The sequence below is a fragment of the Chrysemys picta genome, chromosome 6 (assembly GCF_011386835.1).
Source record: "Chrysemys picta bellii isolate R12L10 chromosome 6, ASM1138683v2, whole genome shotgun sequence".
Classification (NCBI taxonomy): Eukaryota; Metazoa; Chordata; order Testudines; family Emydidae; genus Chrysemys; species Chrysemys picta.
Genome location: NC_088796.1, coordinates 30,020,270 through 30,047,369, shown reverse-complemented (window position 1 = coordinate 30,047,369; position 27,100 = coordinate 30,020,270). Strand labels below are relative to the sequence as shown.

The following is a 27,100-nucleotide window of genomic DNA, read 5'->3' as shown; positions in this document are numbered from 1 at the left end:
GAGCAGGGAGCGGAGTGTTCAGGGGAGGGGGCAGAGTTGGGGCGGGGACTTTGGGGAAGGGGAAGGGGTGGAGTTGGGGCAGGGCTGGGGCGGGGCCAGGGCCCTGTGGAGTGTCCTCCTTTTTTTAAATTAAATTATGGTAACCCTAAGTAACAAGAAGTCTCTAACAGCAAGGTGTTTTTCTTTTTTGGTTTGGAGGTTAAAACTTTGTCCTTAACTCACCCTGTCCAAGGCACAACAGGATAAGTCAGGCAGATTCATCTATGAATGTCTTATAAAATCTTTAAGAGATTTGGAATGTTTCTTGGGATTAAGTTAGTTTTAATCACAAAAAAAGTTATTAAAAATCCAGCAGAATGAACCTTCCAACCATTAAGACATTTCCACAAACACCTCCTCATCTGCAACAGATAAGTTTCAATAAATATATTGTTTTGGATGGAAGTCACATTGAGAAGAATGTTGTTTCACTGGCACAGTTTGAGTCATGTTTGCATTATTAGAGTTTATATCATCTTAAATCTGACTTTCCCTACCAGGTCATGGGAGTGACGTTTCTTTTTCACGATAGAGCTGCTGAAGAATAAAAGCTGTTCAGTCCCATGGATTACAGTAATGCATTTAAAAGCTACATTTTGGAAAGCAGTTCATAACATGGAACAAAGTCCCTTACTTAGGGGAGGGTAGAAAATTGACACCTGCTGAAAAATATCACATTATTGTGTTTATTGCACTTCAGTAACTCAGTGCAGTTATGCTGATTGACTGTTATCTATACTGGGTTAAAACAGCACAAGAGAGTTACTGAGCATCATCTTAAAAGCTAAACTCTCCAAAGTTTGCAAATATAACATGGTTGCCCCTACTCTCCAAACTTGTCCGTGTACAGACCTAATCAGGCCATGCATACCATACCTTTTTATTTAATCTTTCTTGAGCAACAATTGAAACAAAAGTTTACATTAAATTATACAGGACATTTCACACGATACCAGCTCTAGTTTACCAGGAACAGAGTAATGGACGACAGTCATAGTTGGTAACAAGGAAATATCAGGAGGGGAACAGATGACAACATTGATATGAAAGAAGGCAAGAGTGGGAGGAGAAACGGAAGGTCCAAAAATTATATAATGGGAACAGACAGAAATGGCAGTTGTTGCACACTAAGGGCACAGTTTTCTGCTCTCTATCCCGCTTAGAAAACGAGAGGGAGATGGAGGAAGAGAAAAAAAGATTAGTGTGGAAGCATTCCAGGAGCACAGTCCATTACTAATACTAAACTATGATTACACATGACGGGATAAACTTAAACTCATAACATTATTCCAGATTTGTCAATAACAGACTAATGTGCATCTGCTGCCACCCAGTGGAGATTCAAATTCATCAAACTCTGAACAAACCATCTAACATCACTTAGGACTGTAGATTACTAACTCAAATGGTAAGTAAAGCCATCGTCAGATTGAACCACACACATTACAGGCTTTATAAAGGTTCATAGCAGAGTTCACTCATGACAATAGGTTTTCCTGTGAACACAGACAGACAAGTCTAAGCCTAATTTATACTGCTAATGGATAAAGATTACAAAGATGTTCAAGTCTGAGGAGTCAGCCTACTTAGGTATTCATGGCGTGATTCTTAGCCCACTGAAGTCAATGGATTTTGTATCAGATTCCTAGGCTCCAGTTCTGCAAAGCATTTAAGAGCATGCTTAACTTTGAATTGAGCACTGAGTCAATGGGAATTAAAAACAGAGTGTTCACTACTTTGCTGCCTAAGGAAGGGTTGTTGAATTGGGACTTTATAAAGGGGAAATGTTTCAGAATTGCAGAAAAGTCAGGCATGTTTAATCTCGGAATTGCTGCTTCTAATTTCACAAAAGGTTCAGTCTGTCCAACCCAACAATTTGAATTAAGACCATAAAGAAATTTACCAGTCTCTAAACAACATTAACTGGTCATAGCAGTTTTGCCTCACATCCCTTCCCTGCCCAGTGCAGATTCTGAGCATGGCTCCCAAGTTATTTTGCAATACAATTTCAAGTATGAACACAATTTCTATTTAATTCTTACCACACACATGATGTAAGACAGGATGGCACCAGAGGAACCAATGAGAGCACCAACAATGGTCAGCAAGTTGTTGTTGAGCAGGAAGCCTTCAGCACACAGAGCCCATCCAGAGTAACTGTTCAGTACAGTAATAACTACAGGCATGTCAGCACCTCCTATAGCCGCTGTTAAAGTGACACCCTGAAGATGAAAAAATATATACATTTCACCATAATCTTACAAATTGTAAGCAACCCAGAGATATTATATTTAATAGTGCAGATATTTACTAAAAAGCATTAAATCAGATTCCAAAATGATTTGATCCACACACCAAAGTATGTTCTATGTAAAAGAGATTAATAAGAGATTAGCCTATAGGATTTCTGATCATTTCTGCCTTCAAAGATTAGACAGAAAAAACACATTACACAGCTTCATAAATAAGGTCTTTTGTGAACACTGGCCTTGATTAAAAATAAATGATTATATCCCTAAAAGCAGCAGGTTTACAATTCAAAGAGAAACTGTGCTGCTGATGTACCAAGGTGAAGAAATATGATCATTAAGAAAAAAAAAAAAAAGACTTGTAGAAGATCTATAAATATGTTGTGGCATCATTAAACATGTCTCTCTTGATCTACTTCATTTTATCCTATTTGTGAATAGTTCCATTAATTCATGATACTTGAGTTAAAAAGGTGAATTGCAATTCTACTGTATTTTATTTTTAAAGTGAACTAAAAAGGTATTTGTATGGTGCTGAATGCCCAAAATAGCAGAGGCAAGAAGGATAATTCAGCACAGTAAACTAGCTTTTTCCTTACCAAGGCCCAGATTCAGCAAAACTAAACATATGCATAAGTACTTTACTGAATCAAGGCCCAATTTCAGATCCTTTAAAGTCTCACGTCAACTCCCATTCCACTCTAGTACCATCGTTTTTACCAGAGCATCACAGCAGAGTTGTCTAATATACGTGGTAGGAAGTAACTTATGATATAGCATACTTCAGCAAAAAGGTGATATTTTATATTTTAAAGGGATATAAAAATTACACATCTTGCAAAGCTAGATACTAAACCAGTCCTTACCCAAGTTCTTGCAGATTAGCTTCATCTGCCCACAGGGGTTCATGATACAGTAGCTCTGGTTTATGGCATGATAACCACTGTATCACAATATATTGATGGGACAATTTTAGTATCTGGGGAAAAAAACAACTGACAATTCTGTACATGCTGATTCCCCCCAGACTCTCTTGCTATGTGGGCATTCAGTATATATTGCAGCAAAACAGATATTGCAACAAAACGAAGTCTAGATGTCTGTAATTGCTGTTCACTTTGAGTATTGTGCAACTCCCTGACTTACCATAATAGCAGAGAGTGCCGACACTGAACCTAAACAGGTAAGTCCTGTAGTGTAACTAGGATCAATCATATATGGAATCATTCCACCAACGCTGGCGGCCAGCAAACTTGCATTCAGTAAGTGCCGTCCTGGCAGAAGGAGCGGTGCAGAGTTCAGGACACCTGGAATCAAACATAGGATCACATTTAAAACTTAAAATGCATGAGTGACACCTGACTCCCCCTGTTCCCCTCTGAGAAGTAAAGGAAAATAAAACACCCAAAAACAAAATGAAATTCAAAGTTAAGGCAGAAACTGGCAGATAGGGCAGTTTCCTAGACAAACCTTATTGAACTAAGTTTCAGTATCTTAGGAGCTCATTGTATTAAAAATGCAAGTGTGTATCGTGGGATTGTGTGTAATGTCTCTAGGGAGGAGACATAGCTAATGAATATCCAGGGCAGTGTTATGAGCTTTAGAGAACTCGTTGAAACAATGTGCTAGACAGATAAAGTTAAGTAGGACTCCTAGGAACATCAAATCTATTCTTGCTTGAGACTTTGGGGGGGGGGGGGCACGGCCCTCAGAGATGAGTATTTTGACTTTAACAGGAGGAAGGAACAAATATATCCTTTCTCGCAAGTGCCTTATGATGTTTATTAATTTCTAAAGTTCTCCAGTCACCACAGAATATTCCAAGGTAAATCTGACCTGAATTTCTCATGATAAAAACAAGTGGGTTGGGCTCGGTTGGAAGGGGGGGGCGGGGGAGAGAGAGAGAGAGAGAGAGAATGAATGTGAAGGTAGAGAGGAACATGCATTACATAAACAGTTCTAGCTCTGAGGTGAAGACTTACTTGTGCTATCCATAGCAGGACCAGAAGTACCACATAATGCCAATCCCCATTTAGGTACGGATTCTACATTCGTATATATTTCATCAGAAAGTAACAAAAAAAGGGCTCTGTGACAGGGTGTACCAGACCTACTGAAGGCTTTGCGGTCCTCCACACACCAGGAAAGGAGCAGTGAAGGTGGGTCCTTCACACCTAGAAAGGCTGCAGGGAAGCAGCCAATCAGAACCCAAGAGTCTCAGTTAAAAGGACCTGCAGTTCCTGAGCAGGTCAGTTACTGGCTGAGACCAAAAGAGCAAGGAAGAGTGCTTGTTGCTGATTATTGAAGCTTGAGAACAAAACCAGTGAGGAGAAAGAGGATTTGAGAACTTCAGCCCGGAGGTCAGGGTGCAGAGAAAGGAGCTACAGGGGGAAAGGACCAGGCAATAGCAGCAGCAAACTGAACGAATCAGTCCGTGGCTGCGGTGTGTAGGGGTCCCTGGGCTGGGACCTGGAGGAGTGGGCCGGTTCCCCCACCAGCCACTAGCAAAGTGGCCTCAGCCCTGAGAAGGGGACAAGATTCAGTTGAGCCGCCCAAGTGAAGAGCAGGACTTAAAGGGACCCAGCGGTGAAGACCCTGGTGAGGGTAGACCACCAGTTCCAGTGGGACTCTTTACCTAAGGCCCAAGAAAGGGGCTAGATTTAAAGAGTCCCGAGACAGTGTTGAAGACCCCAATAGCACAGACGGTGTGTTGAACTTCTGTTACCCCAGAAGGGGTTCATTCATCAAGTTTGACTGTGTGACTTGGCCAGAGGGCTGAGACTCTGGAGACCCATCCAGCAAGGGCAACAACCCACAGGGGGTGCCAGAACCAAGAAAAATTGCAGCACCTCATCCAGCAAAAAGGAGGCACTCAGGAGGTGAGTGTTTCCTGTCACAGGCCAAAGCCTGTTTATTCAGAAGGAGGACAGTTCTCAGGGGGAAGGCAAGAAATGGGCAGTCTTCCAGTGCTAGGAACAAAGAAGAGTACTCTGGTATCTCTGGCTCAGTCATGGAAACAAGAATGTCCCAATAATGGTACTACAGAGGTGAAAAGGGAGAGGTGGGAGAGGACTGGGGCAGGCATCTCGGGATTTGAGCTCATGAGGTAGCGAGAAAAAGCAGCACACATTGAGTGGCTGCTCAGGGTAGCTGGGTACTTCGCTTGTGATCTCCACTCACAAGCTGCCTTCTCCTAAAGCTCTCTACCAGAGAAATTGCTAGGGCAAACCACCTTGTTTGTATATTCTATTTCCACCTTCTCTGTGAGGCCTTGTTTATACAGAGAAATTTTAGCTAAAAATTCCCAATGGTGCTACTACAAGCTATACCAGGGTTAGCACTGGTGGGAATTTTTAGCTAGAGTGCCCTACTATGGACACGTCTTAGATTTCTTGTACCTATGCACTAAAGTGTTCACTCAATCACTTCCACAGCAATCAACTTATGTCAAATGAAGGATTAGTACTTCAGGTAGAGAATAATCATCAGGTGTTGGTGAATCTTTAAAGATTCTATGTTTCATAGGAATGTTTATAAATGTAAAAAGAAGAGACAGATTTCATGTGGTATGTAAGCAGAAATGCATCTAAATAAGATAACTTTAATGAATTTGACTGTTTAAAGTAGGGTCATGTAACATTTCAACAGACCTAGTAAAAGAAATCTGTACTCTAAGTCAGAAATCCTATGGAAGTCAGTGACAGAACCCCTATTAACTTTAATAGAACCATGATTTCACCCTAAATTGTCTACTCGGCCAGATGACATATGTACTTTTAATTTTAATACATTTCAGTAAAAAAATTATGTCCAGACAGAAAGTATGTACAGTACATTAAATAAGAAATCCAAATCAGTACTAAGTTTTGGATAATGTGGGCTGGGGATTGTTTACATTATTTGGTGATTAACATGAGAAATACTGTCCATAAGCACACTGAATGCAGATCATCCATAAAAAAGCACTATACAACAAATAAAAAAAGTGCAAAGCAGCAATTAAAAAAAACCCCTCAAGTTAAGCCTATATCAACTCACTTGATACATTTTCTGTAAAACAGAATTTTTTTAAGCTCTACACACACAGTTTATTAAATGGGTGCTAGAGTCAAAGAAAAATGACAAACACAAAATAAATTAAAAAATTCGCTTTTGCCCACCATGGACAACACTCACCTTGCAGTTTCCCGTAAGCTATGAGGGAGCCACTGAAAGTCACACCACCGATGTATGTGCCAAGATACGCCACAATCTTGGTGAGGTTTGCAGCTGGATCAGTAGCGAAGTGAGGATACTCAATCATGTACTCTGCTACGCAGGTGAGCACAGCAGCCAAACCTACCAAACTATGGAAAGCAGCCACTAGCTGAGGTAAATCTGAAATCTGGATGCGTTTAGCAATTGTCAAACCTGGCAAGAGTTGGAGACAAAGAATTAAAATATTAGAAGGTACTGTTTTATGTGATCATGAGCTTGTGTATTCTGTTCAATATAGTAATGTCAGTAATTTTGTGCCTTGGGGACATTGTGCGAATAAGGAAATCAAAAAGTCAGAAATGTATTAGTATTAGACTACAGCCACCTGAGAAGCTTCCACTGAACTCAGTATTCTTTTTATATGAGGCAGCATAGTCCAAAAAGAGAGGGAATCTGACTAGACTCAGGAGACCAGATTTCAATTTTTCAGTCAGTAACTAACCTGCAGTGTGAGTTTAGCCTCTCTGTTCCTTAATTTTCTTACTGAGCGAGCTGGGCAACTACAGATCCATTAGTCTGACCTCAACAGAATGCAAGCCTTTAGAACAAATTTTGAAGGAAATAATAATTGAAGACCTGGTGGTAAATGGAAAACGGGATAAAATGCAACAAGGTTTAACAAAGGTCGATTGTGCCAGACTACCCCAAAATCCTTCTTTGATAACGTTTTTTTTTTTTTTTTTTTTTTTAAGACAAGGGAAGTGTGGTAAATTTAATCTATTTGGACTTTAGTAAGGCATTTTATACAGTAATAAATGGGAAATTATTTGTTAAAATGGAGAAAATTGGGATTAGTACAGCGATTGTGAGGTGGCTGGCTAAAGATATGACACCAATGATTGTGCTGAAAGGTAAATTATTGGGCTGCAGGAAGGTTACTAGTGGAGTGTCTCAAGAATCAGTCTTTGGACTTGATCTCATTGAATATTTTCATTGGTATAGAGCCTTGCAGCAGGACTGGGATCCCACCCATTATTATGGCAGAGGGACAGAAGCTGATAAAATGTACTTCATTGTAAGCAGGCAGCTCCTTATCTGCTAAGTGGGGATCACAATTTTTATCCCACCAGAGTAAAGTGCTTTGATAGATGGATAAAAGCACTCTATAGCCACTAAGTTAGAGTAAAGATATCAAAAGTGGCATGTAACCATGAGCTATTAATTTCACCTGTAAGTTATAAAATTGAATTTTACATGGTGCTGTACTCACCTATGGTGCCACCAAGGGTCATTGCACCTGACATCTGAGCCAACAATTCTGGTGATGGTTTAAGGCCTCCAAGAGTAGCTGCCAAACCTCCAGCAACACCTATCATACCCAAAGCGTTACCCAGACGAGCAGTTCCTTGAGTGGACAGACCAGCCAGAGCACCAACACAACACAAGCCTGAGCCCAGATAGATCATCTTTAAAATAACAGAAACACATATATTCATTAAAATCTTTCTGATCATTACATAAAAAAAAAAGAGATTTTTAGTGCTGATGGTTCACAAAGGTGGATTTGATCTTAACGAATGCTACTGAGGAGGAGTTCGAGATTTTACTGTGGTGTGCAAATTTGTTGTTGTAATGTGACTGTGGTCATTTTAAAAGGTTACATTTAAATCAAATTTGAGGATTTTTGCTTTATTAGGCCTAGTCTTCACTTATCGGCTGGTCCGGCGGCACGCCATCGATGTTCTGGGATCGATTTATCGCGTCTGGTTAAGACACGATAAATCGATCCCGGATCGATCCCGGAAGTGCTCACAGTCGGCGCCGGTACTCCAGCTCGCCGAGAGGAGTACGCGGCATCGACGGGGGGAGACTTCCTGCCGCGTCTGGACCGCGGTAAGTTCGGACTAAGGTACTTCGAATTCAGCTACGTTATTAACGTAGCTGAATTTGCGTACCTTAGTCCGATTTGGGGACTTAGTGGGGACCAGGCCTAAGTTTAGTTCACCTGCTTCTCATGACATTAATTTTAAGTTGAGACGACTTTCCAGAAGTTTTCCCTTCGTAAGCACAAGATTTTCTTAGCATAATACCAATTAATGTTGTCAGAGTTCAACTGTCCTAATGGGTAGGGAAACAATTTTTGATGTTTACTTATGATACCTTTGGCTTCCTGTTTACAAAAGAAAAAATGTATCTTACATGCATATATTTAATTTCAATAATAATTTAAATAGCATAAAATGGGTGTTTGTAAAATACTATGTTACAAATCCCTGAGACAATTATTATAGATTGTTACTTCAACAAAAAATAAAAGGTAATTGATTTCCATTTTCTTAACTAGTATGATCTGAATCTGAACAAGCAGCACTATAATAAGAGGTTCTACATTGTGAGAAACGGGATTATTTTTAAAGACCTTATCTCTTCTCATTCCTTCTGGGCTGAAACTTTGTAGACATGGCCTTAGCTCAGAATCCCATCCATCCCTCTACAAATATGGTTTACAAGTTTTAAGACTTAGGTAAAAGAACTCCTACCTTTTTTGCCTGGTCTCTGATTTAAACTTTCAAAAAAACTCTTAGCTCTCTATTTCGTTCTTAGGTATTGTTAGAGCATCCATTTCAATGGCATTTAAAAATGAATAGCAGAAATAAAGCTTAAGAGATTTGTCCATAATGCGAAAAACCCTGCTATTTTAGAAATATAAAGTTATTTTAAAGGAAGTTGTTATTTAGAAACTTTGCAACACTAAAGTCAATGTCTAAGGTTCATTTGCAGTTTGGCGCTAGCTTGTGGAGTTAGCTAATACGTGGCTGCCTGTGTGGAAATAAGCAGAGGATGAAAAGTCATTAATAGTTTGTGTCCTCCAAAGCCCATCAACAGAAAAGTATGCCATGTCACTAGCAGTCAGCGGATGCTTGCTCTAAAAGCCTGTACTTGACATACAGATAAGCTCCATATCCCAGCCATCAGGTAAAGGGGAGGGGGAATTCATAATGTAAACTGGAGTGTGACGCATTCCCAACAAGTGGAAAGTGTGGCAAAGCACAGAGAAGAAAGGAATACTGAAAGAATAGCAATTAAGTGTGTGGGGGGAGAAAGGGAACAAGACCGACAGAGTGAATTTTTCCCTTTCCCACAAAGAAGTTAAATGCCAAAACTACTGTCGCATCAAGTTACTTACAAACCTGCAAATGTCAAAAAAGTTCTTTGACCTTGTCTTGACCGGTTTTGATCCCTTGCCCATGTCATCTTTACCAAATGTATAAATAAGAGGTAAAACTAGAGGCAATTTGAGAAAGAGTTGGGTGGGAGATGAAGGACAGTAGGATACAGCCCTTTTGTAGGTTTATTTCAGAACCTGTTTGATCAAAGTGATTTGAACACTGTGTACTTTAAGTCCAGTTGCCAAATGGGAAAGAGACCTGGTGAAAGCTGGATCAGCAAATGACTGAAAATGAAGGATCTTCTTACCTGTTCAATATTATAGCCACCCTGGAGAGCAGCTGCATATCCCCCTACAAAAACACCAGCAGGGAGCAGATACAGGTAATTGTATTCCGGGGGATCAGTAGGACGCTTGAACATATCCAGCATTCTCTGTGTAACCAGAAAGCCACCTTGCCAAAGTACAAAAGAAAAAAAAAAGCTGAAACTAGGCCTTGGCCAAGCTTCTAGGAAAATATTTAGTTAATCCTAGCACCCATTGGAACATGAGTAAGAGCTTTGGAAAGCTTGGAATCTGGTGTACTAGCCAGTATGCAGATATCTAGGATTAAGGTCAGATATAACTACTTTCTTTAGACTACACAGGGAATTCATCCAATTGGAGGGAGGGGTTGGTGGGCTGGCAACCACATATAGATACCAAGATCTGTCAGACACCCGCATCGATTTGCAAGGTGGCCTGCCCATCTACCATTACTCTCAATTGTCTACCTGTTCAGCAGCACAGCTCATTGATGATCACACCACTCATCATCCATGCCTGTATCGTACTATCCCCTACTGTGGGATAGAAATGCACTGACACACACTGGAGTTTCCAATGAAAATTCTGCAGTGGATGTCCTCTGTTTCTGCCACCTAATCACATGTCAGAGCTTTTACTAACACAAGTATAGGAAGGGAGATTATGCCTGTTCTCTTCCCTCCCAGTCACAGCCAGGAACAGTCTTCATAGGAGTCAGGTGCCCTTCCATGTTACATAGTGGAAAGACTTATGTTCCCTATTTTTGTTATGAGTCTTTTTGAAGATTGGCCACAATTTTGATCCTGAAGAGGGGAGATGGATAAATACAATACCATCTCAAAATGCAGAGGAATGCATGGAATACATGCAATCACTAAAGTGATTAAACTATCAAAAATAACTGGTATTCTTAGACTTTCTCCAATGGAAAGTCACATCATAGAAGGGGCACACAAGAATGCCACTGTCAACAACCATACTAGCTTGTTTGCTTTTTAAGTGATCCCAATCCATAAATTAGGGTCATTTCAATCTATACCACTAGAAAAATGGAAGGCATTAATGGACTGTGGTCACAGTGTGTTTTGATTCATGTTCATGGAAAGTTAACATGCTCATACCTGCAATGTTGACAGATGACACAAAAGCAGCAAGCACAGCAAGACCTTGAGGAGTACTTTCAGGGAAATAGTTTCCTCCCATCAATGCCAACCCACCAACTGCAGTCAGTCCTATTAGAAAAAGATACGAGTAAGCTACTGAATATAAACAGCGGATTATATACCAAGCAGCGATCTCTAATTCAAGAATCAACAGACACCACTTGATTATAGTTTTGCCAAACACTGTACACATTACTGTAGTTTAATCCTTCTGAACCACGATTGCAGTGAAATAAAAATTATTGGCAAAGCTATCCCAGTATGCCACAGAACACATTAGTAAAGCAACAGACCAATACATTTTTGGAATAGAACACATCATATGTTAATTTAAGCAGCACTGGCTGTTCATCTATAAATGAAAGGCTGAGTTATTAGGCCACAAATGTGACCGGCTTTGTTGTTCATGAGGGCTGAGAACAGCAGTTATTTCCAAAGTGAGGGCCAGTTTACTGTCTATCCTAATTTCATTATTAAGCTGGCAGTAATCGCAACTCTGTATGCAGCTGTACGAACATTAAGAGGAGACGGCCCCGTTTGAAAGAGCTTACAGTCCAGGAAAGACAGACAGAAAGCTGTTCAGACTTGTACTAGCTCAAGTGCTGGTGTAATTTTTTAAGGGCAAGGAGAGGGTTATAAACCTCATGGAGGTCATTAGTGGGGGATTTTCCAGAAGCGAGTGTGAGGAGGAACATGAAAGATGGCCACTCCAAGTATAAAAGAGTAACATGGAAGAAGGCATGAAGAGGAGAACAGGAGAAGGAGAGAGAGGGGGCAGTGAGGAGAGAGGCTTAGGAGGAGTGAAGGGAGTAAAAGAGGAAGTAGGAAGAAGAGAAACCAGAGATGTAAGCACAGTTTGTTTATGACCTGAAAGGTGAGGACTAAGAGACTTGAATATGATATGGAAGGGGAGGGAAGCAGAGAGCAACAAGCCTGCCAGAAGGGAAGGAGAGGGAGATGATTTTAGGAGCAGGATTTTGGATAGATTGGAAGGGAGAGGTGTGGTATGCAGGAAAGAGGTTGCCATGTCCCAAGCAAGAGACAACCCAGTTACATGGTAAATTGCTTTTAAAAATATGCAGTATGTTTGCCTTTATAGATTTGTAACTAGTTCTCTTTGAAGGAGGCTACCAGTAGTAAGAACCACACATGAAGTCTGTTATCTTTGCTATTTATGACAAAAGGTTCAGTTGGAATAGTCCCAAATCTGGCTCCTTAGCATCTTAAATACAGAGGATTAAACTTCTACTAAAAGCTCATAAAATATCATAACTACACCCAATGTTTCCTCTACACAACACAAATAGCTGCAGGGCAATCACCTACCTGAGATGGCATTAGTCACAGACATGAGTGGAGAGTGAAGAGCAGGGGTCACACCCCAGACCGTGTGGTACCCTACTATTCCAGCTAAACCAAACGTTGTCACCATCTGTGGGAATGCAGCATTAGGAGCTGCAATGCCCAGTCCCAGCAAGCTAGTCAGACCTAAGGAGGACAAGGTTAATGCAAAATTGTGATCTCTAAATGGTTTGTTTACATTTCTCCACTGAAACTGTAAGACATATTGAATATGTAAATCAGATTAAGCAGTTGATAATGTGTCCACCCCATTACCCTAACGTACCCAACCATATTTCTTGAGACTTCTAGGTGCTCCGATACTATGGTGAAGATACAGCTTGGATTAAAAACCCTCCCTCCTCCTCCATCACAGCATTTTACATTCATTCATTATTACCTTAGACAAATGAGTAGTACACACCTGATGCCAACATTACATTACTCTGAGAACAAAACACAGAGGCTTGAAATGCAGGCCTACACTGAAAAGTGACTAATGGAAGCATGTAGTTCCATTTTGGTGTCCAGAATAAATCTGCACAGTTTACAGAAATAAAACGTTTTTGTAATGGTCAATCCAAGCAAATGGCACATGGGACGTGAAAATCAGATGGCTGTCAAAGAGGACTGTGACAGAGTGTTGACCTAGGCAGTACAACGAGAGACCCGCAATCAGAAGGGACAAGGGAACATCACTTCCAGTCTGACCAGACCATGAATGCCACAGAAGATGGCCAACTATGTCACCCTTCCTGCACAGGTCAGCAGGAGTGCGTCAAGTAGCACTGGCTGTGCACCCCTTGTTTTGCTGAATATTAGTTCTTGTGATTAAAGACAACAGGAAATGCCAAGGTCTGAAGACCAAGGAAGATTGCTGCCTTGCAGCGTAAAAGGTGAATGAAAGTCCATTATTCCTTCTGGCAGATCCAGTCCTAAACACGAGCCAAGAGGAGAAGGTCCAGAGGACCCTCACCCATCATCTCCCTCCCAGTGCTAAAAAAGACATGGCAAACTCCCATGAGGAAAGAAAGGGCGAAATGCCATCCTCTTCAAACTTTGCTATTTATGACAAAGGTGCCACAGGACCCTCTGTTCCTCTTCAAACTGACAGCCAGAAACAATGGAACAAGTCAGTCTGAACCAGACTGCACTGGGCTCACTATTTAAATCAAGTTACTCAATAGCTTGTAATGGCTCTCTCTAAAATAATAATGCCCACCTGGAAACTCCTTGATTAGTAGATCATTAACCCAACAGTTATAGTTATATGGGAGCAATTATAGCTTATCAGCTCAAAGCCTATTTTGAAATTTGAGTTGACAAATTCAATAGACTTTAATTGTCTGTGTCAGCCCAAATGTTGGGTGGAGTTCATCTCACATTTCTACTACTGTCCAGATTGCAAATGTACTTCTAGCTTTTAATTCTGTACAATGGAATTAAAGCATTTGTGACAGATATGACAATATCTTGGACAAACCTGACTGAATTAAATTAAAATTAATTCAATAAGGTTTAAGTACTGTAGGAGCTCATTGTATTAAAAATGCAAATACTTATGTACTATTGTAGGATTGTATGCAACTTCTTTTAAGGGGTATGAAAATACCCTCACTCCAATCATGTAAGAAATCAGCCTTCTGAAATTTCCCCCTGAGGGGGAAATCCATTGTCTGGCTGATTATCTATTCATGGTGTCTTCAGAGACCCAAACTGGATCAAGGAGGGACTCCTTTGTTTGCTTGTTCTGAGCTGAAGCTGTGATGAACCTCTGACCACAGGAAAACCCCTGGGTGGGGTCTGAAGGACTGTTCACCAGCCAGAGCCCTTGTTAGAGTAAGGGGGCGATCTCTGGTAAGCTTATTTCCATGCATGTAGGTTCTTTTATTATTGTTAATGTTTTCTCTGTAATGCTTTTACCTTAAGAATAAATGTGCTTGCTTAGAAAGCCCTGTGTGGTAGCTGAACTCTAGGCAATTATATGGTCTACTGTCTCTGAAGCAAAAAATAAAGCAGGCCAGCTTAGGGAGCTTCAGTTTCCTGAGGAGGTCACAGTACAGGAAGAGACCTGTGCAGTCGGGAAATGCCCCAGTCAGGACAGAGAGAGACGTGGATCTCTGCCTAAGAGAGGTAACAGCTGAGGAGCAGGGAGCCTAGAGCAAGAGCTCTTGCTGGGCCATGAGTGGGAATACAGGTGCAGCTGCCCTGAACTGTGACAGCATTGAAGTAAAAATCAAGTACAGTTTTGTGTATGAATTTATCAGATCTGTGGGCCTGAAGAGAGGCTCTGCAGGTGCTGATCTTTATTAATAAAAATGCTCTCCAGATTTTTCTTATGCACACAGACAAAGCTACACTGGTAGAAGAGCTTTCTACCTTAGGAAAGATAGTGCTGAATGTGGTCTCTCTCCTGTTTTGATTAAATGCAAAAGCTAAGTAAGAGTACCACAATCATGCTGAAATTCTGTTGCAATACTTAAACCATGAGTTTTAAAGAAGAAAAGAAAACAGACATGCAATTACATTCTGAATTCCTTAGTAGGCTAACTTACAATATTGGTGCATGTAAAATGCTAATTGAAAACCTACTGGCAACTCCTATTGCCTGCTGCTTATTCTTCAAAAGCAAACACTTGTTCCCAATACTTCGCAAAGTTGTTGGGCAATTGGTATCTCTTTTTGTCCAGTAAAGCGTAAAAAAATCCACTTCCTAAAAAGAACTCAAACACACATACTTCAAGGACTTTGCTGGAATACTAAGTATTTCACAGATTCTTAATTAAATACACCAAACATACACCCATGCATGTCAGATTACTCTGGACTATTTGAGATGTTGAAATACCAGCATTTCTGGTGAGATTATTTAAATTTTGCTCTCCAAGAAACAATTATTGCATTGTTTTTACACTAAGTCAGTAATCAACCAGTCGGTTTCTCACACACCAAAATAGGGTTAGAACTAGTTACTAATGGAATGATTGAAGTTACTATTTTTCATTAAGAACTTTTCTACATGGCTATGCCCAGGAAAATTCATGTGAATTAACTTTTAAAGTGGATTAGTTACAATGCATCCTGTGTGATTGCTCTTATTCAGAATTAAAGTGATCTTAATTCAGTTCAGCTTGATTTACTTCCAAAGTGAATTAAGATAAACTACCTTCTTGCCCATATAGACAAGCCTAAGTTTCCAAGAGGCTGAATTTAGCACACAACACACAGTCACCTAACTCCGGATGTAGCTGCAGTGTCAGAGTTCTCTCACCTGCAGTATATGCAGATGCAGCAGTCATCGTTTTTCTAAAAGGTGTGATCGTGGCTGCTTTCTCAGCTTCCAGCTCAGCCACACTCTTCTGTTTCACAGGGACTCCCTGAGGAATGTTGTTTGGTGGAGGTGCTGGAAAAATCACCTTGCCATCCTGACAATACAAAAAGTTACAGTTACCCCTAGAATGACAGATGGCTTGCCCAGCTGGTCATTGCTTGTTCTTCAAAAATAAATTCTTTAGACAAGAGTCAAGATCAAAATCAAAGAATGATGGGTGAAAATCTGGTCTGTGGCTTGTCAAATAAGAGCCATAATTATGAATAGAATGTTCTTCATAACATCTCTTTTCAGTCAAACCTAAAGATTATTGTTCGGGACAGCGGACCAGAGGTGGGCATGGGCTAGCACCCCTGCAATGGAAATATTGAAGGGGCGGATATATGTTTCTGGTCTCTCCCCCCCAATATCTCAGAGGCAAGGGCAGGATCCAGCTATGTTTCTGACCCAGAGGAGGGGCCAGTACACGAGACTGGGCCGGCCACCAGGAAGCAGGTAGGAACAATTCTCCTCTCCCCATCTTCCAGCCACTACAGGTTCTGGCAGGAATGTGTGTGCCAGCCACTGGGGTGGGGAGCCAGGGCACCAGGCACCAGCCACTGGGGAACTGCCATACAAACAGGAGTAGGAACTTCCAGGACATCCCGCGCCAGCCTGGAGTCTGTTCCCCCGTCACATCCAGTCTCAGTAGCTTCCCTCGCTCCCCTTCTTGTCCCTCCCCTTCCTCACTGACAGTAGTATCTCACCCCACCACCCCATTATTATTTATTCACAGAATTAACATTGTGCTAGGCACCTGAGGGAGTATTCTTATACTAGCAGCTAGAATCCCCAGTCAATATCAGGGCCCCACTATGCTAGGCACTGTACAACATACAGTGAGAGACAAGTCCTTTGCTAAATAACTTACAATCTAAATACACAAGACAAACAAAGGACAGGGGGCAAACAGAAGTACAGAGAGATTAAGCAACCTGCCCAAGGTCATACAGCATGTCAGTAGTAGAGCGGGTAATAGAACTCAGGTCTCCTGACTATCTGCCCAGTGCCTTATCTAAGCCATGTTGTCTCTCAAACATATAGACAGACATATTTCCTGCTCAGAGGAGTCTGTCTTGATTACGTGAACCATTAAGCATACGTTAGGACAAAAAGCACAATACAGTATCTATATACAACCCACTCCCTTCCCAGCTAAAGTTGGAATACGAGGAAACTAATTTGAGGTCTTATTCCAAGTTTTAGTGGACAGACACCGATAACACAATGAACTATCCCTCTCACTTAAATGTTCCATAAGATCACAAACGAGGCACATTAATATGGAAAGAGAAGAAATTTGTATTACCATTGCCGATGCTGGACCTGTTCTATGAATAAATTAAGGCCTTCACGTTTCCTTTGGCTTTGACCTATGCTAAAAAACCAACTTGAAAGGATACTGTCTACTTGATCTTTTTTAAATGTAATGTTAAAATTATATTTCTGCTAGAGCTCCCTTTAAGTACCATCTCCTGATTTTTATTTGTTTAAATTCCTTGAAAATAGATTTTAGAAGTGTTTTTCTGCTCCCTTCGGGATGCTTATAAGGATCTTTTCAGCAAGGGGAAAACTGATTATATATGGGAACAGCATAAATGTCTACTCAGAAAGTGTTGTCAAAATTCACAAAGCAAGCAAACAAAAAAATACAGAAAGACATTTTTGTTTTTTGCAGTTACAGAAATCTTAGGCTTTTCTGTTAACTGTAGTAGCCACAGCATTTTCAGATAAATGTGATTTTCACATTGATGGTGGCCCTTTAATAAAAAAAGTAGTGATAATAAAAAACCACAATCATCACAGAGACCAGAGGAATGTTTAACATGAACACAAAAACAAGGCTTTGTTTCATAAGCTACATATAAATGCAAGCAAATATTTACCTCCTTAGGATGGATTTAAGGAGATTTCAATTATAGGTCTGGAAGTAAACAAAAATACAGTTATAAAGATATAGCATGCTGACTTACCTTCATTACCACAGTGCCTCTAACAACATGGTCCAGAGTGCCATAGTCAAATTGGTCCTTCAGATCAAAGTAGAAGTTTTCCTTGTCAGGACTTATAGCCTTTAGAAGTTTGGTAACATTGTTGGAGTACAAAGTACTGGCCTGGGTAGCCATTCTACTTGGAAGGTCTGTGTAACCTATATGTGTAACTCCCTAAATAAAACCAAGTGAAACATTTAAAAGTCCAGTACAATTTTCAGAAAACACAGTGTTTCTCAACATCCAAAACCTTTCTAGATATGCACATCAAGTAGCAAGTTTAGTTTTAGTACAGGTTTGTATAGATTTTAATGAGTTACAAAATAAACTATTGCATTAAGATTTACACTTACTGTTTGTGTTTTTTACCAACAGTGTTTATATCACAAAATGAGTAAATCCATTCACTTTGCACACCACTGGGATTAAGCCTGAACATTAAGAGGGATGCACTATGTGAGCATTTTTCCATCCCTAATTTCAAAAATACTCTTACAACTTCAGGTACTTTAAAACAGCCAGATGAGAGGTGGACAGAATAGCCTATTAAGTCTTTTCAGTCTTTTGGGAGAGCATTAAGGGTGCGTTCCCAGACTGATGAGGGAATGGAAAGGAGCTTTTATGTAGTTGGATGTCTGGCTGAGTCGAGTTATTTGTCCTTGGCTATATTTGCTTTTTTAATCACAATCATAAAAATGGGGGGCTGAAAGGGACCTTAAGAGGTCATCTAGTCCATCCCACCACGCTCAGGCAGGATCAAGTATACCTACACCAGCCCTGACAAATGTTTGTCTAACATGATCTTAAGAACCTCCACTAATGGGGATTCCACAACCTCCTTTTCCAGTACTTAACTATTCTATAGTTAGGAAGTTTTTCCTAACATCTAACCTAAATCTCTCTTGCTGCAGACTAAACAAATTACCTCTTGACCTACTTTCAGTTGATATGGAGAACAACTGATCACTATTTGGTGACAGTATTTGGTCCTGCCATGCGGGCAGGGGACTGGACTCGATGACCTCTCGAGGTCCCTTCCAGTCCTAGAATCTATGAATAAACCATTGTCTTTATGACAGCATTTAACACACCTGAAGACTATTATCAGATCGCCCCTCAGACTTCTTTTCTCCAGACTAAATATGCCCTCCCCCCTTCTTTTTTAACCTTTCCTCATAAGTCAGGTTTTCTAAAAAAAATTATATTTTTTGTTGCTTTCCTTTGGACTGCCTTCAGTACGTCCACATCTTTCTTAGAGTGTGGCACCTAAAACTGGACACAATACTCCAGCAGAGGACTCACCAATGTCTAGTAAATTACCTCCCATATCTTAGCTACAACACTTGTTAATTCCCCCCCGAATGATATTAGCCTTTTTGCAACTGTATTTCATTGTTAGCTCATGTTCAATTTGTGATCCACTATCATTCCCAGATCTTTTTCTGCGGTACTACTGCCTGGCCAGTTATTCCCCATTTTGTATTTGTGTATTTGATTTTTCCTTCCTAAGTGTAGTACTAAATGTTGCAATGTTTAAGTTAGTTTCAGGGTGCTTAGAACCTCTGTATATGTATCATTTTATTTTTCAAATGTAAAGAAATAAAATAATTTAACTTCTAAGACTATGAAGACATGTTTCTGTTCTGTGAAACTGAAGTCTGCCAAAGAGATGTAAATTATATTCACTACCAAAAGAAAAAATTGTTACTATCAATTTTCAACAGAACACAACATTTAACTGGTAATTTAGTCTTTTTGAATTAGGTATCCCAAAACAAGTTGAGTTAAATACAGAAGAGGAAAAAAATATCAGGCCATGGCTACTTTACAACTTATGTTGATATAACTTATATCACTTAGGGATGTGAATAAGCCACCCCCTGAGCGACAAGTTACACCAACCTACGCGCTGGTATGGACAACGCAATGTTGGCAGGATAGCTTCTGCTACCAACACAGCTACTGCCACTTGTAGGGCTGGAGTAATTAAGTCAACAGGAGAGCTCTCCCATCGGCACAGAGCATCTACACTAGCAGTGCTACAGCAGTGCCCCTGTAAGCTCTGTAGTGTAGCCATAGACTTTGTCACAGCTGGGTCAGATCAATCTACCAAGTCTAAGAAACATGATCTGTTAAGGCAATCCTTCCTGAGCAGGCCTTGAATTACATTTGTCTTTTAAAAATATGACTGGTGACAAAATGTTAGTCTTAAAAACAATAAAATAAAACAAAACAAAACAATTTAAGCCTATAAGGGTAGACCAGGAAGCTACACATTAGTAAGTGTTTAGTTTAAAAGCTATGGAGTCCTCAAACAATGTGCACTCTTATAAATCCAGAACTGCTTCTTAAGAAACCCCATACCTTGTGAACGTAAAGCTCTCCTGGCTTAGTAGTTTCAAAGTTTCCTCCTGCTTCTGAAGCTAAATCCACAACAACTGAACCTTCTTTCATTGATTCAATCATGTCTTTACGAAACAAGATAGGAGCTTTTTTACCTGGTAAGACAAGAAAATATAGCAGGCTACACGCAAGTATCACATCCTGTGGATAATGTCCAAGGGCCAAATTCTCCCCTCAGAGAAATATACACTATTTGCATATAGCTACCACAGAACTCACTACAAATTGTATATGAACATTGAGAGAATTTGGTCTCTAATTTGAATGTTTTCAACTCATATGTGACCTACATTTGTGTGTCTTTGCAGAGAGAAAAGATAGTATAATTTTTTCCCCAAATAAGTGGAAAACCTCTTCTTGACCCCTCAAGAAATAATAAAATGATGTTCTCCCAAAAGCACATTTTTACTTATGTAAAAAACAATGTTAGAAAATGCTATTCTGCATTTACTTTTATTTATCTTTAGGATATGACCTGCAAATTTACCTTTGAAAAAAAACAAAAGTATTTTTAAAGTGCCTCTGGTCTCCAAATACAAGCAGCAATAGGATCTAAGCCCATTATCATCCCTATTCATTCCAGAAAATGAACCTTCAATATCTTTCTGAAAGGGTATATGGTTTCTGCAGAAGTTGGACCTGGATCCTGCAAAGGGATTCAGCCAGTAGAATCCCAATGAAACCAGCCAAACGCTGTGCAAGTGAGTGTCTTTATGCAATAAAGGCCTTAAAAGAGCAACTTCAAGCTTCTTTAAATGAGAGCATGCATTTATTTCTGGATTTTTCTTATGTAAGCAAACACTGAAATACCCTATTGACAAGAACTGAAGGAAAGAAAGGTCTATGAGGAGAAATTTCAGATCTCACAGCTGAAGTGATACCCAACAATCACCAATGCCACACAAACTGTTAAAAGAATATTAAGGTTGCAAAACAAAGCACTCAGAAATTGCTTGTCCATGCAACCTTAAACTCTGACCCCCCCCCCCCCCCCGCTTGTTTTGATTCAAATTTTAATTACATGGTCACAAGTTACTATTGCAGCACAATTTGTCTTGTTCACTGCACATGTTCTAGAGTCAATTAAGCAGGAGTCCTGCAGATCCTTACCTCATTTAGTGCAAATTCCTTTTATATTTACAACAGCATAAAGATAGTATATACATTGAAGTCAATAGACTTCATGTTTACACCAGAGCATAATTTAACCACCACCAAGTTGGATAGTATAGAATTTAAATAATTTTAGTTATGTTATATTTACAAAGAATATGAGGGTTGTATTTAAAAGGAGAAATATTTAAATTAAAATTTAATCTGCACAGTTTTTTAAATTCTGACTGATAAGTAACCGTGTACATTTTCCCAATACCTCATTATTTTCTAGCAAGACTGAAGGAACTTCACAGAATCAAGAGACCTGGGGCTGCTGAAGAGTGCTGAGGGAGTGGCATAGTAGTACACAAGATAGAATCAGGTGAAAGAGAGAGAACCATCCCAGAAAGGTCTAAGGACCAGGAACTCCAACAGCAAAGGAGGCCTCTCTAACAAGAAAGTTCTTGCAGCATGACTTGCTGGTTACTCCCCTCTGGACTGAACATCTGTTTTACACAAGGCATCAGCTGTGGGAAAGACAAATATGGCAACCTCTTCAAAAACTGGAACCCACCAAAAGAAGAAGAGGGACAGATTTATGTAAAGCTGAATTACCAACAGAGCTTCTCTGCCTTCTGCTTCATCGCACTGGAGTCAAGATAGCCCCAAAGATGCACAAACTTACCTGAGCTTAGTGGAGATGGAATATTAAAAGTATTCAGAGCAGAAGAGGAAAACATGTCTGTTGCATTGGTGACATACCAGGAATAAGAGCTGTACTGATGATGATATCAACTTCTTGGCATTGTTTGGCAAAAAGTTTCATTTCAGCTTCAATAAACTCTTTGGACATTTCTTTTGCATACCCGCCTTGCCCCTCTCCAGATTCCTTTAAATCCACTTCTAAAGGCTCAGCACCAAGAGATTTGAATTGCTCCAAAGCTGCAGCTCTAAAGATTTAGACAAAACACAGACCACAGAAAAGTCAAGTCTGTTTTTGTAGTGACAATTCAATCCATCCAGGATTTTATTGGAGACCCTTACAATAGCAATCAGAGAAGAAGAGCAAAGAGAGAAAGTATGGTCCAATGACCAGTTACCCCTCTGTAAAATGGGCATAGCAGCATTTTACTACTGACAAGGATGTTTGAGGATACATACATTAAAAATCGTGAGGCACTCATACTATGATAATAGAGGCTATAATCACCCCAGGTAGATTGCAATTGTTCCTGCACCCACATACTCTTATTATTGCAGAATTTTATTAAGATCAGGTGGCAGCACTGTGCAAAATATTAAGTTTTCAGAGACTACTTTCCAATTTCAATATAATCTCAACATGCAAGGAATTATGCACACAAATCCTTGCACATCAAGATGAAAATATTCAGTTTGCTGAGCACATGCATTTTGAAAACTTGGAAAATTTAAGATGTAATTTAATTTCTGCCTCTGAGAAACATAATCCATTGCGAAGAATGCTTGCTTCCCTCCCCTCCCCCTTCCCACACACACTTTTATGTAATCAATTGTTATTTTTAAACGTAATGGATTGAAAGCTGTTTCCATAATCAGAGAGCTTCTGCCAGAATTTTTGCAGCATTTCACTCCATAAAAAAATTGATATGTATTCATTTTTATTTCTTCAAATTTGACAAAAAGATATATCCAAACCCTAAGCGCTTGAAAATATAACCAAATACACAGTATAACTACCAATACAACATATAAGGTCTAGAAAACATGACCTATGAGAGAAGATTAAACAAACCCAATTTTTTCAGTCTGGAAATGAGAAGACTGAGGGGACATGATAAGTTTTCAAGTACATAAAAGGTTGTTACAAGGAGGAGGGAGAAAAGTTGTTCTTCTTAACTTCCTAACTGTCAGGGTGGTTACGCACTGGAATAAATTGCCTCAGGAGGATGTGGAATCTCCATCATTGGAGATTTTTAAGAGCATTTTAGACAAACACCTGTCAAGGATGGCCTAGATAATACTTAGTCGTGCCATGGTGCAAGGGACTGGACTAGATGACCTCTCAAGATCCCTTCCTATTCTAGGATATGCACACAATAATTCAATAAAAGCAAATTCTTTAATGAGAGATACAAACATTTAAGGCTCATGAGGGAATTTTTTCTTGGCCACCATTATCCCATTATTCCTGGCTTGCCTCTTAAAAATGCCTTTGGGACAGGAGAATGATCTCTGAGGCAGAGGAAGCAGTCTTAGGATGGTAGCATTTAAAATGGCTCATACTGCTGACTCTGCTTCCCCCTCTGCAGGAGCAGAGTGGGTTGGATCTCCGCTCCCCATTCAATGGCAAGGAAAAAGCCTTGCTCAGGAATTCCCAGATGCCCTTGCTCTGGGATACAGGATAGCAGGGTTTCTGGGAAGCATAGTGGGGTCTGACACAGCCACTTCTTATGAACAATGTGAATGATTGTGGATATGATTTCTCTATTTTGGGGTGAACTGAAATAAAATCCTTGGCAGGAGGATTTGTTTACACTCTACCATTTCATGAAAAATGAAAGATGATCTTGAGTTGCCACTAAGATTTTAAACACCCACACTTACCTGGTATCAAATCCACGAACCACTGCACCCATTGATTTAGCTGCTCCTGCAGAAGCTAGCCCCGCAACTCCCCCTCCAATTATAAGGACCTAGAATAACATTTGTTATTAGAGATCAAGCTACATACAAAGTGATCTGGAAAAGCGGCACCAATTCTGTTTGACATAGTACAGAATTTCCCATAGGGACTATGGCTCATTGACCAGATCTATTTAACAGATTACCTTAGAGTACAGGGTCCAAATTGACTAGGGTATAGTTCATAATATCACATTATTTAATTAAATTCATTTCTAACATCTAATAATTTGGGAGTCAGCCCATATATACTATGGAGTCTACATAGACTGACATAAGGAATGTACATTTCCCCCATTTTACATAAACTTTGGATTCCCATTCTCAACTGATTTTCTCTCTTTCCCCTCACTAAACACAACCAAGAGCCACTTCTATCAGGATTCTAAGACACCAAAGTTCCAGCCTGACAATCCCAAATAGTTTCCAAAACCCTCCCCACCCTGCCAATGCATGAACTGATTTTATATCAGAAGCTTGAATTGAAAAAGTTAAGCATAAATGAAATTTATTAAAGTTCAACATTCTTTATATTCAGATTAGCTTCCATTGCAGACAATGGAAACTTTGCCTGAATAAGGAGTGACTCAGAATTAACAAACAGGTTCTAAACTCTGAAATTAAACACAGGTCTATCAAAAAATATTTAACACGCATCAACAGTGGTTTGCTATACTCATGAAATCACCTCTGCTACAGAATAAATTTTCTTAGTCCACATACCTTGGCAGGAGGAACTTTACCAGCAGCTGTGATCTGACCAGTGAAAAATCGACCAAAGTGATTTGCTGCTAGTACAACAGCCTTGTAACTGTCAACAGAAAAAGATGAGACCATAGTATTAGTATTTTTCCATGTCCAACTCCCACCCAGCCATTGCAGCAGTCAAAGAGGCACACATTTAAGCATAGGCATAGTTTGACTTCTATATTGGGGGGGCAGGAGGAAGAGAACGACAGCTCCAGTAAGGCCAATGGGGCCAAACGTGTGGGGGCCAATTCCACGGCTTGCAGTCCGGGGGGGAGGGGAGAGAGAATACCCCCCTACCTTCCCCCAAACAACACCCACGCATTTAAGTGAAACATGTAAATTGATGTGAAAGCTATACATTTATGCTCAAAAAACATTTGAAAATGTAGCCCAAACAAGCATTTGTCATATGCCATGGAGAAGTGCTAGCCAGTTAAGGATGCAACTAGCTTATAACAAGCTACTCTAAAGGTTTATTTTTGCACCTCTAATTTTGATTTTGATTGAAACTTGCCCATATTTATTCTGAACATAAATGTTCTTTAAAAATGTTTGAGTGTTTTTGCAAAAGTTACAGTTCCAGATCATTACAAAAATTTAGTCTGAATTAAATGTCTGTATGCATCCCTTTAGCTCAAAATGCTTATTATTTCTTTCTATACAATTAACACTTAAATCTTCTTGAAACCTTACAATGCACTTCTTTGTACTTAAGAGCATGCATTTGTGGGGCAGTGGAAGATTTCTGATGTCTCTAGCCATTCATTCTCTTGCTTAGGGTTTTAAAATGTGATAAATATACTGAAACTTAGCAACTAACTTTAACAGTTTACAATCTTGGAAGGTAAGGTCTGCAGCATCAGCTCTGTTATGCATGCATAATGTGAGGATCTGCACACAGGGAAACTGCAGAATCAAGCACAGTAAATGTGGTGTAAAGGTAGCACAATCTAGGAGAGTAAGCACAGAGCTAGGAGTCAAGAACTTTCTCATCCCAGATGTACCAATCCTTGTGTGGTTTTGGACAAGTTGCTTAATCTTTGTGCCTACGTTGCGCCATCTGAAAACAGATAATACTCCACTTGACCGTAAAGGCGTGTTTGGAGGCTTAGTTAATATTAGTACAGCAGATTGTAAATGTAATATGCTTATCACTAGGTGCTGCCTCAGTAGGTCTTTCCCTTGGCCAAGTTGCATTTCTGTAAATAACATGTTGACTAGTGTACTCTTTTCCTATTGTGCTCAATCTTCCCTTTTTTCCAGTGATTTTGCAAAGAGTAAACTGTAAGAAAAGGTGTGAATGTCCTTTTAAGTGCAGGGACAGTATTACTAACTTCTCCAGTGTAGAATGCAGCTTAGTCTAGCAGAGAAGGAAACAAAAGGAGCCTTGGGGCCTCATTAAGGGACTAAAGTTCTTCTGGTGTATGCTTTATGCCTGATTTCCCAATTCTCTTATTTTGGTCTCTTGTTTTGTTAGAAACAAACTGGGACTTATTTCCTGATCACCATGGGTCCAAACATTTTATAGTAAGATATGGGATACTGACAATCCCATATCTGTGCTATATAGGCGTTTAACACAATTAGAACAGGAGTACTTGTGGCACCTTAGAGACTAACACATTTATTAGAGCATAAGCTTTCGTGGCAGCCCAGAAGAAGTGGGCTGTAGCCCACGAAAGCTTATGCTCTAATAAATGTGTTAGTCTCTAAGGTGCCACAAGTACTCCTGTTCTTTTTGCAGATACAGAACAACACGGCTGCTACTCTGAAACCTAACACAATTAGAAACATGCTAATTGTTCTGGATACACCAAAACATTATTTTAAGTGTATATTCTTTAGGAGGTCTTATGACTCTCTCTAGCTCTGTACACAAAAGAATGTCTATTCTTTGGGTCAAAACTTATAATATACATTTTATAACTTCCTGTCATATTCTATTAAAACTATATAAGATGAATGAGAAGACGCAGAATAATTATTCAAGCTATTACCTTGTTTTCTCTAATATAATTTAAAAAACATCATCAGCTATATACATCCACAAAGAAGCAGGTAATTTGCCTAGAGCAAGAGGCTAAATACATTTTGAAGGGCACAAAATGTTTTCTTACTTTGAAGGGTGGCACTTTCACACCTGTCCGAAAAAGCAAATGCTCATAATACTTGCTGACAGCCAGTTTACCAACTAAGTTGCCACCACAGAAGCTACAGAGAATGCAAATCCTAGGGAAGTTTAGACTTTCAGTCCCATCTGCCATGCTGGTGGGTTTTATTTAGAGCGCTTTATACTGTCTTATCCCCAACCTCTATGTTGGACATTGTCACTCTGTGTATCTTAATCTATCACTATCTCAACT

At 39.8% G+C, this 27,100-nt stretch overlaps 1 protein-coding gene across 4 annotated transcripts in view; it reads right to left on the bottom strand.

Moving 5' to 3' along the window:
• Positions 1-27,100, bottom strand: part of NNT (nicotinamide nucleotide transhydrogenase) — a 62,664-nt gene that overhangs the window by 20,695 nt on the left and 14,869 nt on the right. For all 4 annotated transcript variants that reach the window (XM_008168720.4, XM_065598901.1, XM_065598902.1 and 1 more), the window contains 13 exons: positions 24,711-24,798; positions 23,910-23,998; positions 22,086-22,273; positions 20,190-20,323; positions 17,808-17,999; positions 15,736-15,889; positions 12,450-12,611; positions 11,082-11,192; positions 9,963-10,108; positions 7,756-7,951; positions 6,465-6,698; positions 3,435-3,595; positions 2,082-2,261 (listed from right to left, as the gene is read on the bottom strand). In XM_008168720.4, the coding sequence (XP_008166942.1) occupies positions 2,082-2,261; positions 3,435-3,595; positions 6,465-6,698; positions 7,756-7,951; positions 9,963-10,108; positions 11,082-11,192; positions 12,450-12,611; positions 15,736-15,889; positions 17,808-17,999; positions 20,190-20,323; positions 22,086-22,273; positions 23,910-23,998; positions 24,711-24,798 (2,035 nt within the window). The remainder of the gene's footprint in view (positions 1-2,081; positions 2,262-3,434; positions 3,596-6,464; positions 6,699-7,755; positions 7,952-9,962; positions 10,109-11,081; positions 11,193-12,449; positions 12,612-15,735; positions 15,890-17,807; positions 18,000-20,189; positions 20,324-22,085; positions 22,274-23,909; positions 23,999-24,710; positions 24,799-27,100) is intronic.